The following is a 13,622-nucleotide window of genomic DNA, read 5'->3' as shown; positions in this document are numbered from 1 at the left end:
TGCAAGAAAGTATATGTGATGTTTATAGTAGTAAATACAGATACTGTGAGATAATCATCAAGTCCCCAACTATATAACAAGTTAATCTTTTAATAGATCTATTATTAGGTAGTTACGAAGGAATTTATTCATCTTGCTTTACCATTATTCCCTCTTTTCACTTCAATTACCTATAATCAAACTCTGATCAACAAATTGCAGGGTAAACGAAAGAGCAGCGCTAGCCCCCAAATAGGCAAGGCACAGGCACAGCAAAAGATACGCCACATGCCCCACTAAAAAGTTCAATCGATATCGATTTCTCCAGGCCTTCGAATTTTACCATCTCCAACCAAAACCGCCAGCTGCAGCTGATCAGCCCATCATGGCCGCCGCAACGACTCTGCCCGCCTTGTTGGCATCGCTAACACAGTCGCTGACTCTCGCACAAGAGGGAACCTCCAAAATCTCAACCATTGAGCATCCCAAGGACGGAATCTCGCTCCTCGACGTCAAGAACGAGCTGCTGCTCTCATACCTGCAGAACCTAGTCTTTCTCATTCTCGTCAAGTTACGAAACGCAAAGTCAGAGGGAAAAGACGCATCAAAAGAGAAGGACGAAGATCTGGACGAAGCCGTGCGAACCAAGCTTGTCGAACTACGCTTGTTTCTCGAAAAGGGCGCCCGGCCGCTGGAAGAGAAGCTGCGGTTCTCCATCGACAGATTCCTTCGAACGGCAGAAGATGCACAGCGACGCGAGAAGATGAAGGAGGCCAAGGCCAGCGGAAAGACTGGTTCCAGCACGGACGAATCAGCCTCAGGCTCTGAAGATGATGATGACGAGGACGAGGAAGAAGGCGACTCCGAGGCCGAAGACGGCCACTCCAGACCCCAGCCCAAACGAGGCAACCTTTCTGCCGCACCCAACATGGGCTCTCTCATGGATGACGTCGCCATCCGTCCCGCGAAGCGCGATCAAGATGATAATGCTCCCGCCGGTGTATACAGACCCCCTCGTCGCGAGCGTCAAGTCATGGAGACGACCCACACCCGCGAAAAGGCCGCCCGCCGCCCCATGCGCTCACACACCATGGAGGAATTCGTTGCCTCTGAGCTTTCATCCGCACCCATTGCCGAGCCCAGCATCGGTACAACCATTGTACAGGGCGGCCGCAGAATGAAGACGCAGCAGGAGCGCAAGGACGAGCAGGAGCGCACCGAGTACGAAGAAACGAACTTTACCCGCCTCCCCAAGGAGAGCAAGAAGGAGCGCGCCAAGAAGGCCAAGCAAGCCGGCCGCAGCGGCCGGATGCAGTTTGGTGGCGAGGAGTGGCATAATCTCGGCGAGGGTGTTGATCGCATCGATCGGCTGACCAAGCGAAAGGAGGGCGGCGCAGGATCTGGCGTCAGAGCCATGCTGGAGAAGAGCCGGAAGCGCGGAGCGGATACGGAGGATGGACCGAGAGGGAGCGGACACCAGATGGGAGAGAGGTTTCACAAGAAGGCCAGGCTGCTGGAGATTGGACGTGGAAGCAGAGGCAAGGGAAGGAAATAGATTTTGGAATAGCATACTGCTGGTTTGCGCTCATATACGGCGTTTTGGCTTGTTAAAAGTTGTATACAGTGATATTGTATTATAATTAAGCACATATAAATGATATCTTGAATAAAATGTACAGTGAATAAATATCCAGAAGTGAAGCATGTCACAACGCCCAAACACCTCTCATGCAAACATAACACATTCCCTCATCTCGTCTTCATACAGCCCCCCTAGTTCCCCTTTTCATTTCGAAACAACTCCTTCTCAAGGAACTTGGGACAAATCCGCTCCCACTGCTCCATCGTCCCCCGATCTGTCGGAATGCCCTCTGCCAACTGAGGGATGCCCTCTTTGCGCCTCTCCTCAAACAGCGGCTTCGCTCTTCTGTACCACCACGTCTGACTCCATTGCCTCTCCCGCTGGTACTTTTCCACCGAGTTGTGGTGAATCATGACAGGGACTGTGTTGATACATATCTCTGTGTAGAGCGGCATTGTATCCCACATATCCGGCACGCTTCCTCTCATCCATGGGAGAGGCTGGCCGCCGGGCAAGTCGTTTGGCAGAGACAGCATGTCGGTTTTGGGAACACAGTCGAATTTGCCTACTTTGCCGAGTTGCTGTTTCACCGGGAGACCATGTCGAATATACCGCGCGTCAGTAACTGCGTTGGAAGTCTGATGGCCCAGCAGAGACCAGTAATCCAGCGCAATACCGAATTCATAGGGTTTACCAGGGAGATGCGTCTTGTTATACTGCTGGTGGGTGAAAGCCGGTTCCAAACGATCAAGCACAGGCACCTGTTGGATATCCGTAGGAGGCGGCTTTGATCCAGCTCGTCCTGGAATGACTTTATCAAGCATGTCGTCAACACGAGTGCGATGATGCCGCCTCATGACTTCGCGATAATACTCCTGCTCGCCAAACATCTCGACGAAAATGCTCTGGTCACTCCCACGGTAACACGCATCCGACGCTCCCGTTCCATCATCAAACGAAGCACCTTTCCGGTTCTGACATTCCTCCAGTTTCTCCAAAGCTCGCTCCAGCACGCGACGCACTTCTCCTACTGGTCCAATGATGTATCCTGAGTTAAGGTATCGAGTCCGGTAGCTGCTCCATTGATTGGTTCCAACAAAAGTATCCGTGTTTCCGCCGTAAATGTCGTTTGGAAGGGGTGACTCTGGAACGGGATAGCAGGCCACGGAGGTAAGAATATTTGGCGCACAGCGTTTGCCTGCTCCGAAGACGACCCGTGAGTTGATGCCCTCCTGGGTAAAAGCTCGGCCCATGCGGTGAGCAACACGGGCGTTCTCTTCCTCGAGAATAGCGTGGTACCGAGATAAGAGCACATCAACAGGGAGCTGGAACCAAATGTCGTAGGCATCGAGCATCATGACGAGTTCTTCGTCGAAGCCGGGCTGGCTGCGGCGCTTAGGGTCATTGATGTAATCCAGAGTCCGAGTAATTTTGGCAAAGTGCGAGCCGCCTCCAAGAAGTCCACTGGCCCGGTCTTGGTCTGCCCAAGCGATAATCGTCGGGTTGGGATAGCCTAGGAGGATCATGGTAAGGAGCGTCTTGCAGAAATTGATGTTGCTTCTTGTGGCGGGCAGAAGAATGTGCAACTTTTTATCCGCGGCTGGAGAGATGGTTGTAGTTTGGTTGTTCGGCGGCTTGTAAATGCGACTGGTGGTCCATGGTTGTTTGAGAATCTCCGAAGTTTGTTGCTGGACGGTGTACTTTTCCCAGAGTGAGCAAACTATCTACATAGAGTTGTCGTGACCATGACTTGATTGTTGAATCCACTTACTGGCGCAATTATGTACAAGGCTAAAGTGCTAAAGACAAAGGCGATTCCAACAAGCGAAATGGGGCGCCGGACACGATTTGAAAAGAGTTGGAACATGATAGAGAATGTCGAATGTAGCCCAGGAAAATGAAGGAGAGTAAAGGGCACAGTTGATTAATTAATTAAATGCAGATTGATGTAGTTTGGGTAAGAATGAGTGACAGTGTTTAACGAGAAGAGAGAGAGGTGCGCGTCTTGGTCGCTCTAGTTGACAGCTTTACCCCTGATTCTAGAGCGCAAGAGCAAGACCTCAATCAACACTCTCGCAACTCAACAAACAAAACAGAAAAAGAGTGTGATGAAATGAGAAGGAAAGAGAACTAAGATAAGAGAGAAGAGAAAAGAAGAATAGGCGATCATTATCTCGCAAGAATGCCCAGCACGCGTCCCCACATGATTAACTTGCTTGGTGTTGCGGCTATGAATGGGTAGCGCAGGGGCGCGTTCAGCCGCAGCTGCACATCCTCCTTTTTCCAGGAACAAAGAAAGATGTTTAGTCTGATGAGCTAAAGGAGCCGGTATTGCCGCTGCCAAGATATTAGTCAATTGATGGTTTACTTTTTCGTTTTGAGGGCTGCCAAGTCTTCACTCCCGACGCACGGATTGATAACTTTGACAGAATAGGTTATATGTGGTGAGTTTCCCTAGATCAGACCCATGAGTGTCAGTGAGCCATCTATCACCATTTCATACAAGTGCCGCTGCGGCTGTCAGAATTTAGTCCAATATACCCCATGTATGCTTGTGTTTGATGGATCAGGACGAGCAAGAAGAAAAAGGAAAGAAAATTCGGCGTGCGCCATTGGCTACTTGGTGTTGTGATGCCCCTGTCGGATTATTGAACAGACATGGCACCATGGCTTTTGGCGTGGCCCAAATCGGGGCTTTAATTTACCTTAACTTTGCTAGGCGTTTTTGGTATCAATATTCAACAAGCGAAGAAAGCCGGCGGACTTTCAATTCTGGCGGCTGTTTAATTTGTACTTTTGGTGGTTCTGTCATTTAACCCCATGTACTCCGTAGGCTCCATACCGATCTGTATACTTAAACTAAAATCCACTTACCCATTCCCCGTTCTATGTAATCAAAATAGGTAGCACTCTGGGTTAACGAGAGGTGTGAGACTGAGAAAAACTACTGGAGCCAGTGAAGATAAAAAGGGAACCGCTATTAGTTACCTAGGTACCGAGTTATTATCCTCCATATTCGTCACACAACTACATAGCATTGCATTAAGTTTCAACAAGGATGGCTGATATGAGGAGAGTCATACCAAAACTCAATTTCTTCATTCCTTGCTGCGGTAGGCTGTTTAAGGTAAAACTGCTGCGAAAAGTAGGCACAAATAAAATGATGCGGCTCTGAGGCTCTGCTACTTTCACACCTGAGGCCTTGGGGTGGTAGTTACATGCAGGTATCTGTTGGGTCATTTCCAGATGAGTCTTCACAGCATACCTGTAGCCAACCCTAACCCGAGACCTGGGGTCGGGCAGGGGGGGGGCCAAAACTTTGCTCAGTGGATATTTCCGAATTGGTCTTTCACAGCATTTTTAACCTCACCCGAGACCTTGAGGGGGGAAATGGATGTCAGTTGAGCTATATCCTTGACAAAATTGCGCCCTGGGTGTTTCCGAATTGGTCTTTCGCAGCATTTTTAACCTCACCCGAGCCCAGCAGAGCAGAGACTTAGCTCCAACGCCTTGTATCCAAAACACAAATTATGGCTTTTACAAAATGACGTGTAGGCGAGTACTCTGGAATGATAACCTCTGACGTCTGTAAGCCATGTATCGCGGTATTAGTCCTTTTTCCTATCTTCATTCACTGTAAATCTATTCCATTTCCCAAATAGATGGCATTTAGTTCCCGACATTTGGTCAGGCTATCTACTATTAGAATGTGGTGAAGCACAGGCTCAAGGCACCCTGGACCGCTGAGATGGAGAAGGACATCGACAGGATGGGTGGTGAGAGTGAGAAACCTTTGAATATTGGACAACATGATCTTGGCAATGTGAATCCCAGCTAATAATGAGTTGATTGTTCAATAAATAAAAGCATGCTAGTGCCGGATCTCACTTGTAAAGATGGATGAGCGATTGAGTGCCACAGTTTTAGACTGCATATGAACCGCCCTCTCCGCTGCCTTGCCCACTACGAGTGCTACATACAAGTACATGTAGTTACTAATCTTAGCTCAGGTACTTATGATGTGAAACTAAACACTAAGTTGCTCAATCATATACTTTACTTACATCGCCTACTATGTCTATATTGTATGTCTTTGCCGCTGTTGGGGCAATCACAGTTGCCGCCTTCGCAATCAACGCCGTCAGCGTGATTAAAGTCTATCTCCTTCCATCAAAGCTCAAGCGATATGCGCATGTCTCAGCAGATGGCCGCCCTGCATGGGCATTGGTCACTGGCGCTTCAGACGGTATTGGTTATGCCTTTGCTTCAGAACTTGCGCTGCGAGGCTTCAACGTGGTTCTACACGGCCGTAACCAAGCCAAACTTGACGTGGTCCAATCTCAGCTACAAAAGAAACACCCAAATACCTCGTTTCGGACTCTAATTGCAGACGCCAGCACGGTGCAATGCGTGAATTGTCTGCAGGCTGGAGAGAAACGGTCTCACCCAGCGCTGGACTTCAACGCTATCAAGGCCGCGCTTCAGGATTTGCACCTCACAGTCTTGGTCAACAATGCGGGCGCTGGTACCAGGGATCCCATCTACCTGCCGCTGGGCGGGAGTTCTGAGCAGCGCCTCACCGAAAACGTCAACGTGAATGCATTATTTCCCATGCATCTTATGCGTGTCCTCATCCCACATCTGGCGCAAGGTTCGCCCGCGCTAATTATGAACATCAGCTCTATGGCCGACGCAGGGTTTCCCTTGTTAGCGTCTTACAGCGCAAGCAAGCAATTCCTGATGACCTTGACGCGAGCACTTCGCCTGGAGATGGCACTCCTGGGCCAAACAAACGTTGAGTGTTTGGGCATCCGCGTGGGTAAAGTCACAGCGGTATCGCACAACAAAGAGGCCCCGTCACTTTTCACGCCAACAGCCGATACTATGGCTCGGGCTGCGCTGGACCGGGCTGGCCACGGGCATGTGGTTGTAATCGGTTACTGGGCGCACGCACTGCAACAGGCCAGTCTTATGTTTATGCCTACGTCTATAGTAGACAAAATCATGATTAATGTTATCCGTGAGAGGAGGGACGCCGAGTCTAAGTCGAGTTAAGAAGAACATAGTTATGTAGTATCCGAAGACTAGGTTTCCATTTACATAGCCGGCTCAACAAGATGCAATTTAGCTGAAGGAACAGTATTGTTATCAAAATTTGGCGTCTTACAGCGGATTTGGTATAGGCATACGTCAAACAACCATTTTGCAACCCGGTAATCAGTAAGATCCTCGATAAAATGTACATATAGTCTCTATAGTCTCTCTCGGAGTTTGCATTTTGAGCTTCGCTACTCGGTATATTATGTGCTTAACTAGAATCTCTGCCAGGTTGGACTTACCTCTCTATTTAATAAAAGTCGCATAGGACTGTGGTCTTGGATCAGCCGGTGCTTGTAAGACCTCCTTGAATATAGCCTCGAGGAGCACCGCGCTGGCATTACAAGACTTAAGTAAAGTCGTTCCAGCTTGAGGCATCTCCGTGAATGGTTGGGCCTTTGCTACGCTTAGGGCCACGCCTATCAGAAGAGGCCTACAGTTGGCCTCGTGGAACGTCTCTCCAAGCTGTACAGTCTCCCTGACTATATCGTAATCGGTTCTGGTGCACTGCGTGTCTGCCCGACATAGTGCTAGCTTCAGTAGCTCTCATTCTCTGAATAAACACAAAAAGGAGACGATATGGCTGTCATCAAAAGCAATTTTATTAGAGCGTATGTAAACTTTAGTTAAAAGCTGGGTTATCAATAACATATTCTGTGACTTGTAGCCCTCCATAAATGTCATTTGCAGCAGCCATGACAACAAGTGCGATTCCACGAGAGTCTGGTTCTTCATCGTTAACAGCAAAAGCATAAGCCAAACGTGACACGTATGACGCGATGCTAGACACTTCCTCTACAATGGCAACACTTCGTGTAGCACCGCTTGGCTTCTGTGCTAGTTCATAAAAATGCCATAGGGTCACCACCATGGCAGGAATAACGAGAACACCGTCCAGCATGGCTCCAATTCCACGGGCATCTTCAAAGATCATAGGGCCGAAATTGCACTTCTTAAATGCCCACTGACCTACACCTGAGAAGGTAACTTTAGAGTGAACAACCAAGAGCCCTGTTATCGCAGAAAGAATTCTAATGGGCAAACTTTCGACAGCATCCATCGGTACCAGAGAATTGCCTACAAAGTTGAATGCGGCATCCATAATGCCTACAACTGTTGCAGGAATACCAATAAGACTGCTGCCAGTGTCATCGTACGCCTCTAATGCAAGCTGAGGGTTTCCTACTAAACGGAGAATACCCGAAATCATGTGGCAGCATTCGAAAGTAGCTTTCTGTAAAGATACCGACATGGGTATCGGGCCCTGGTGTTGGCTTGCGTTGGAGACGACAGAGGCGTGAGAAACAGATGAAGATGAAAATGATGATATAATCCCTTTAGTACTTTGTTGTCCGAACATCCCGCATAATTCATCCCAGCTTCTAGCAGCCGTGATTGATTTCACGGAACGGTCATCTTTGGGGAAAGGGGCATGGCCTTCGATGGTCTTGTAGCCAACAGTCACGGCGAACGCGCCGATCCAGGCAAAGACGTCTAGGAAAGAAATATCCTTAAAGCCGGCGAGGTTGAGAAGATCCGAGAGAACTGGTATGTGAATTTTGGCTTCCATAATCTTAATAGCTGACTGAGCGAGTGTGTACAACACGTTCAAAAGAGCATCCAGCACTACCTGCACAGATGATAGAACGCCATCAGCTACGATTGCTAGTATCTTTTTAAGGATATCCTCAATCGTCAGTGAAGCGAATTGTTGGATTAAATCCTGGAGCTGGTTAAACACTGCCCCGAGCACATGTGCTTCATTTGTGACAGCAGCTAGGAGATCATTAAGGAGATCCTCCGCGGGATTTATCGTTGGCGTGTTCCCTATGATGCTCAATTGACCGCCGTGATCTCTAAACATATCCATCAGCAACCTTGAGCTGGGAGTTAAGCTCTTAGACCAACTGCCGGAGATACTACTCGATGCGGGTTTCTTTGTCGTATTCGCGAGCGACGGTGACCAGCCGCTAACGCCGGCGAAATCGTTCAAAGTTTTCTCAGCCTGTGTAATGCCCTTATCCAACGTGTCCCGTGCTAGAGGGATAAGGTCCACCTGATCTTGCAGCCATAGTTTGGCCATATTGACCATTACGTCCTTTGTGCGGGTAATGTCGCCCCATTCAAACAAGGCTTCGACGAATTTAACCAGTGTCTTCCATGCTGTCTTGGCCGCATTATATAGCCATTCCACACCTTTCGCTAATGCGTGGAAGCCGTCGAGAGCAGCATGGTATATTTTCTCCCCTACCTTTACAAAAAAATGCACTGCCTTGGAGCCCATGTCGTAAAAAAGCTGGCCCATGGCATCCAATCCATGCTTCGCCATCTGGAAGAGATCCCCGACCCCGACGGCAATTGCGTGTCCAAAGGACTCTAAAATATCGTCGACATCTCCAAAGAAAGTCTTAACTCCATTAAAAAGATCCCCAAGGATGTTGAATTTCGCTACCATGCCTGATAGAGAACCTGCAGATTGTCCTCCTCGATGACTCGGAACCAATGCGATGGAAGAAGAGGCGGACTGGGCTGCCCCAGATGGTGCATTTTTTCCATCCCCTGTACTCTGAAATGTGGCATATCTTCCTCTAAGGACACCAAGGCTTTCTACCATAGACTTCAAGTCGTCTTGGCTCATTGAGGGTTCCATGAGAGGCACATAGACCGTCTCATCCATCACACCGCCCGCGACCGTCTCCCTTGGTAATTGTGCACTGCGCAATTCATCAACTGAGTTCATTGACGAGAGTTTATAAAACCCCTGATTCATGGGATTTATGGTAATCTTCATGTTGTCAATAGAAGCCGTTAAAATAGCCCCGTTCATGCTATCGATTTGCTCAATAATGGTAATTGAACCCGTCGAATCGGCGGTGACTTGAATCGCATCGGGTGAGATGATATAATAAAGTCCATTAATGTATACTGGAGTGCGAGTATGGGTAGATATATTGACAACTGCATTCGGTATTGCGATATCTGTATCTTCATGTGTGACATTAATCGATGTGGTGTACGATTTGAAATCAGTCACTTTTTCCTTGACCTGGGTTGCGATCGCGATGGGTTGAGAGCGCCACATTTTCCCAGTATTAGCTGAGGTTTGGACAAGCTTTTGAAACTGTCCTTTACCTGAGACGAAAACTGTATTTCCACCGTCGCAACAATTCATATAGCATGAGATTCGCTCCGCATCTGAGAGGATGCATACGGGTTCAACCCAAGAAGAAGGCTCGTATACACGGCCAACTGGACAGGTGAGATAGTATACTTGATAATTTTCGTTTCTCCCCCAAAGTGTAACTACACCATTGTGCGTCATAGCTTTTAGTGTATCCGTCCCGGACAGGAGCTTGTTTGTGAATAAAGAAATCGGCCCAGCGCCATCTTCTTGGGAATCAGAAGGAAATACATGTAAAGTTGAACCGCTAACAACATAAAGATCAGAGGAGCCATCATCGATATCGCGAATGATGGCAATAGCTGAGGGAATTGCGTTTCCGGGCATGTTCAATCTGTGTGGCGCCACCGGGCCACTGCCGTAATAATTGAAAATGGGCTCATAAACAAGCTGACCCAAATCTCCGGTAGAGCCAGCAGTATAGATACCATCTATAGGTTTCCCACTCACCCGACCTACAGCACTCTGATATTTACCGGCTGCAATATCGACTGAGACATCATGCTTAACCCAGAAACGACCCTCTGCTAAAGTTGGATCAATATGGTAGCGGGTGACGTGTGGGTTAGCTTTAGTTCCCCGATCAATATCCGTAATTAAATATTGCTTCCCGTCTTGAGTCTCTGCAAAAAACACGTTGGCAACGGTAATACCCTGGGAAGATTGTTCGCCGACTGCATCGAAGGGCACCATGTGCCAAGTCGGGCTTGCCACCCATGATGTGTCGCTGGTGGAATTGTCCAACGAAACAAATACCTGTTCGTTTCCGTCATCCAGGCTGACGGCCATCATAAGATTAATGCCGTTGCTTGAGACGCTTTGACTGACATCAAATGTACGCACCACTGCCTTTGATGTTTGGGTAGGGAATTGGGATTGAATAACGGCACTGGATAAGTCGTGAACTTGCCATCCAGTGTGGGAAGTTCCATGCTGTTCCTCAATAGCATGGAAGATGCCAGAGGAATCAACGGCAAAGAGGAGACTATGACCAACGCTGCTCTGAAGCGCCTCGAATTTACCCGTGGGCAAGGCAATCTCTCCACGAATATAATTTTGCATTAATTCTGTAGACGCTGTCAATTTCCCGACAGTAGTCGTAGGAGGAGGTTGGGGGCCGGGGTTTGTATATTCAACGGCTGACTGATCAGCTTGGGGCTTGGGGCTGGGGCTAACCTCGTTATTCTCAACGTATGTTATCTCACATACGAGGTCTTGGTTATCGGAGAAGAAAGGATTTTTGTATGTGAACGTTTTTCCACCAGGGAAGATGAAGGTGTGAAGCTGACTGATTTCCAGCCCATGGATCTCGACAGACTTCCACTCCGGAACTCTCTTTAACCATTCCTGAACGAAAGGTGTAACGCTCGCAGTATCAAAATCTGGGTTAATATAATTATCAGAAAACTTTGATGTTGAAGATGCCGAGTTGGCACCCTTGGTCAGCTGCAGGGCTCCATTTTGATTGACCGAGAGATCGTAAGCCTGAGAGGAGGCGCTTGTGTCAATATACCTCCACTCGTATTTATCAGGTTCTACGATAATCTCCGGCCCGGGTGCATTTCCATCTGGGTCCATCACAAACGCAGATATACAGTCGAGATTCTTCTCAATTTCCTGATTGACATTAATGCTCTGCCCGGAAAACGTGATATCGCAGGTATATTTGGTCTGAAGTCGCATATTGCAGAACCATTCACCTGTATCTACGCTGATGTCATCACAATTGTCGCTGTATTCCACATGTATGACATTACTGCCAGATGAGGCAATTGTGATAGTTGGGGTCCCCCCAGGGGACATGGTAATATTATCATCTCCAAGTGCGAATTGTATTTTATAACACGACGCTGGAGCTGCCTCTTTCACTTTGTCGGAGATGGACTGAAGCAGTACATTGCGATTGATGGCCATCATGCCGCTCCGTTCATTGACTTCATCAGGCCGGACCCAATTCCAGTTGAGGTTGGTAATATAAGGGAGCTGGTGATTGTTGACTGCGCAGAGGTAGTTCAACGTAGTTGCTGACTGTTGAGCTTTATCCCCGTGCTCTATCGGCATACCATTGCCGTCCTTGAGTAGCATGATAAATCTCTCCATTGCGGTAATCTGCAGCTCGGACTCATCCCTGGGCTGTGCGACGGCCGAAACTGAAAGGAGCGGCAAGCCGTGTTCCTTGGCAGAAGTCTGGTACCTATTAACGAAGTACTCCCCCAGTACATACGCGGCATCGGATTTCGGATCTAACGTAGGGAACGTTGGAAGAGTCTGCAGTGAGGCGCTGTCCAAGTTGTACATGAGCTGCTGGAGGCTAAAAGCAGTCCCGGAGAGATTCTGAAGATTTTTCTTAATCTGTTGCTTGACCTTTGGATGGTTATTGAGGTAAGGAGTGTTAAGCTCATCATCGAGATCTTTAGCAAGGAGATCAACCCGTATTTGGGCAGTCCACGGTTGGCCAGAGGGCTGACTCCAGACGCCCCAATAGCCCCCATCGCCATAGTAGTCTGGTGGAGTGTTGTCAATGACGGTGAGCTGCGAACAGTACAGGTTGAAAAGGGCGGTTTTGGCATTTCCGTCTTCGAAATTGACAATGGTCAGATCTCTAGGCGTGACGCCAGGTGGTAATCCCATTTGCATCTTGATTCCGACTTTGAATCCAGCCTTAGAGAGAGCCTTGAGACGTGGGTCATCATAGCTAGTCCCGTCAGGAATATAGAACGGGTCGATGCCGCCCGTCAGTTCCTTCAGCTTCTCTAGAGATATTTGCTCAGAGGGGATGCCTGATTTGTCCCTTAAAAAACAGATATACTCGATTGGTTGAGTTGCCTCTGCTAAATACTCCAACATGCCGGAATTGATACTGGCTTGAGTGGTGGCCACAACAAAATCACAGCCAAGGCTGGAAAGATTTGAAGATTTGCTATCCATGGCTAGAACTGGTAGAAAGCAAAAGAAGGAGATGTAAAATTTAGAGTCGAGATGAAGTGGTAGCCCAATTGAAGTTTGTTAAGAAGATTAATGACTCGTAGGAAAGATGCTCATAGCCTTAATATACCTGATTTTGCTTGCGGTCATACAAAATGCCAGGCGAATTTTTTCCCCTTCGAGCGTGGAGTAAGGCCGGGGAATGGCATCAGTAATCTTGTTTCTGTTCTACATCATTGAGCCCAGAACACCTTTTTTCCGTTATTTGTGTATGCATGGTATGCAGTTGTAAATTCTTGGCAATCCGCATGCAAGCTGAAACCCTCGTAGACGACACAGAGACTGCCTATAGGAAAGCTCATGGAATGACACTCTTCTCTGTTAATGGGAGCTTGTGCGAATATGGTCAAGCGCATAATTGAACTATGATCTTATTTGTTGGACAAAGTCGTATCTATGCCAGTGGAGAGCTGAAATCCTTCTGCAACCCCTCCTTTCATGTTCAGCTGGGCTCTGTCTCGGAAACAATCCCAAATAGAGACGTAACCCCTCACCTATGCATCTTGTTAATTAGCAGAGGGGGAGAGAGGGAAATAAACCAGAGATTTCCAATGTTTACTAAATAACACATTAGCCACGAGCAACGGTCTATTAATATAGTCTCGTCGATAGGGCAAAGAGCAGGTTAATAATTGTAATTGCAACAATTATTCTGACAAAAAAAGCCGCTTAAAGTGATTGGCTTGTGTGGTAAACTAGGTTATAATACTATATTATAAATTTCATCTAAAAGGAGAAGCAAAACTCATTCTCATTCATATATAGTCTTCCAGGTAGCTAATTGTTATCTATCCTGGA

The 13,622-nt window shown here is 47.8% G+C and overlaps 4 protein-coding genes across 4 annotated transcripts; 2 read left to right on the top strand and 2 right to left on the bottom strand.

The window, feature by feature from the left end:
* Nucleotides 1-364: 364 nt before the first annotated feature.
* On the top strand, nucleotides 365-1,534 carry TRIVIDRAFT_57862 (uncharacterized protein; the record flags this gene model as incomplete). Its single annotated transcript, XM_014096716.1, has 2 exons — nucleotides 365-773; nucleotides 885-1,534. The coding sequence occupies 2 exons, from the start codon at nucleotides 365-367 to the stop codon at nucleotides 1,532-1,534; spliced, it is 1,059 nt and encodes a 352-aa protein (XP_013952191.1).
* A 218-nt stretch (nucleotides 1,535-1,752) lies between these two features.
* Nucleotides 1,753-3,428, bottom strand: TRIVIDRAFT_44451 (uncharacterized protein; the record flags this gene model as incomplete). The annotated part of the gene is made up of 2 exons (XM_014096715.1): nucleotides 1,753-3,261; nucleotides 3,333-3,428. 2 exons carry the CDS (start codon nucleotides 3,426-3,428, stop codon nucleotides 1,753-1,755), a joined length of 1,605 nt encoding a protein of 534 aa, XP_013952190.1.
* Nucleotides 3,429-5,665: 2,237 nt separating this feature from the next.
* On the top strand, nucleotides 5,666-6,475 carry TRIVIDRAFT_137111 (uncharacterized protein; the record flags this gene model as incomplete). The annotated part of the gene is made up of 1 exon (XM_014096714.1): nucleotides 5,666-6,475. A coding segment is annotated over one exon (810 nt), but the record flags the coding sequence as incomplete, so codon positions are not given.
* An 805-nt stretch (nucleotides 6,476-7,280) lies between these two features.
* On the bottom strand, nucleotides 7,281-12,767 carry TRIVIDRAFT_45059 (uncharacterized protein; the record flags this gene model as incomplete). Its single annotated transcript, XM_014096713.1, has 3 exons — nucleotides 7,281-7,932; nucleotides 8,017-9,115; nucleotides 9,224-12,767. The coding sequence occupies 3 exons, from the start codon at nucleotides 12,765-12,767 to the stop codon at nucleotides 7,281-7,283; spliced, it is 5,295 nt and encodes a 1,764-aa protein (XP_013952188.1).
* Nucleotides 12,768-13,622: the final 855 nt, after the last annotated feature.

Source organism: Trichoderma virens (genome assembly GCF_000170995.1).
Source record: "Trichoderma virens Gv29-8 chromosome Unknown TRIVIscaffold_87, whole genome shotgun sequence".
In the NCBI taxonomy this organism is placed as follows: domain Eukaryota; kingdom Fungi; phylum Ascomycota; class Sordariomycetes; order Hypocreales; family Hypocreaceae; genus Trichoderma; species Trichoderma virens.
This window is presented reverse-complemented; position numbering and strand designations above follow the sequence as displayed.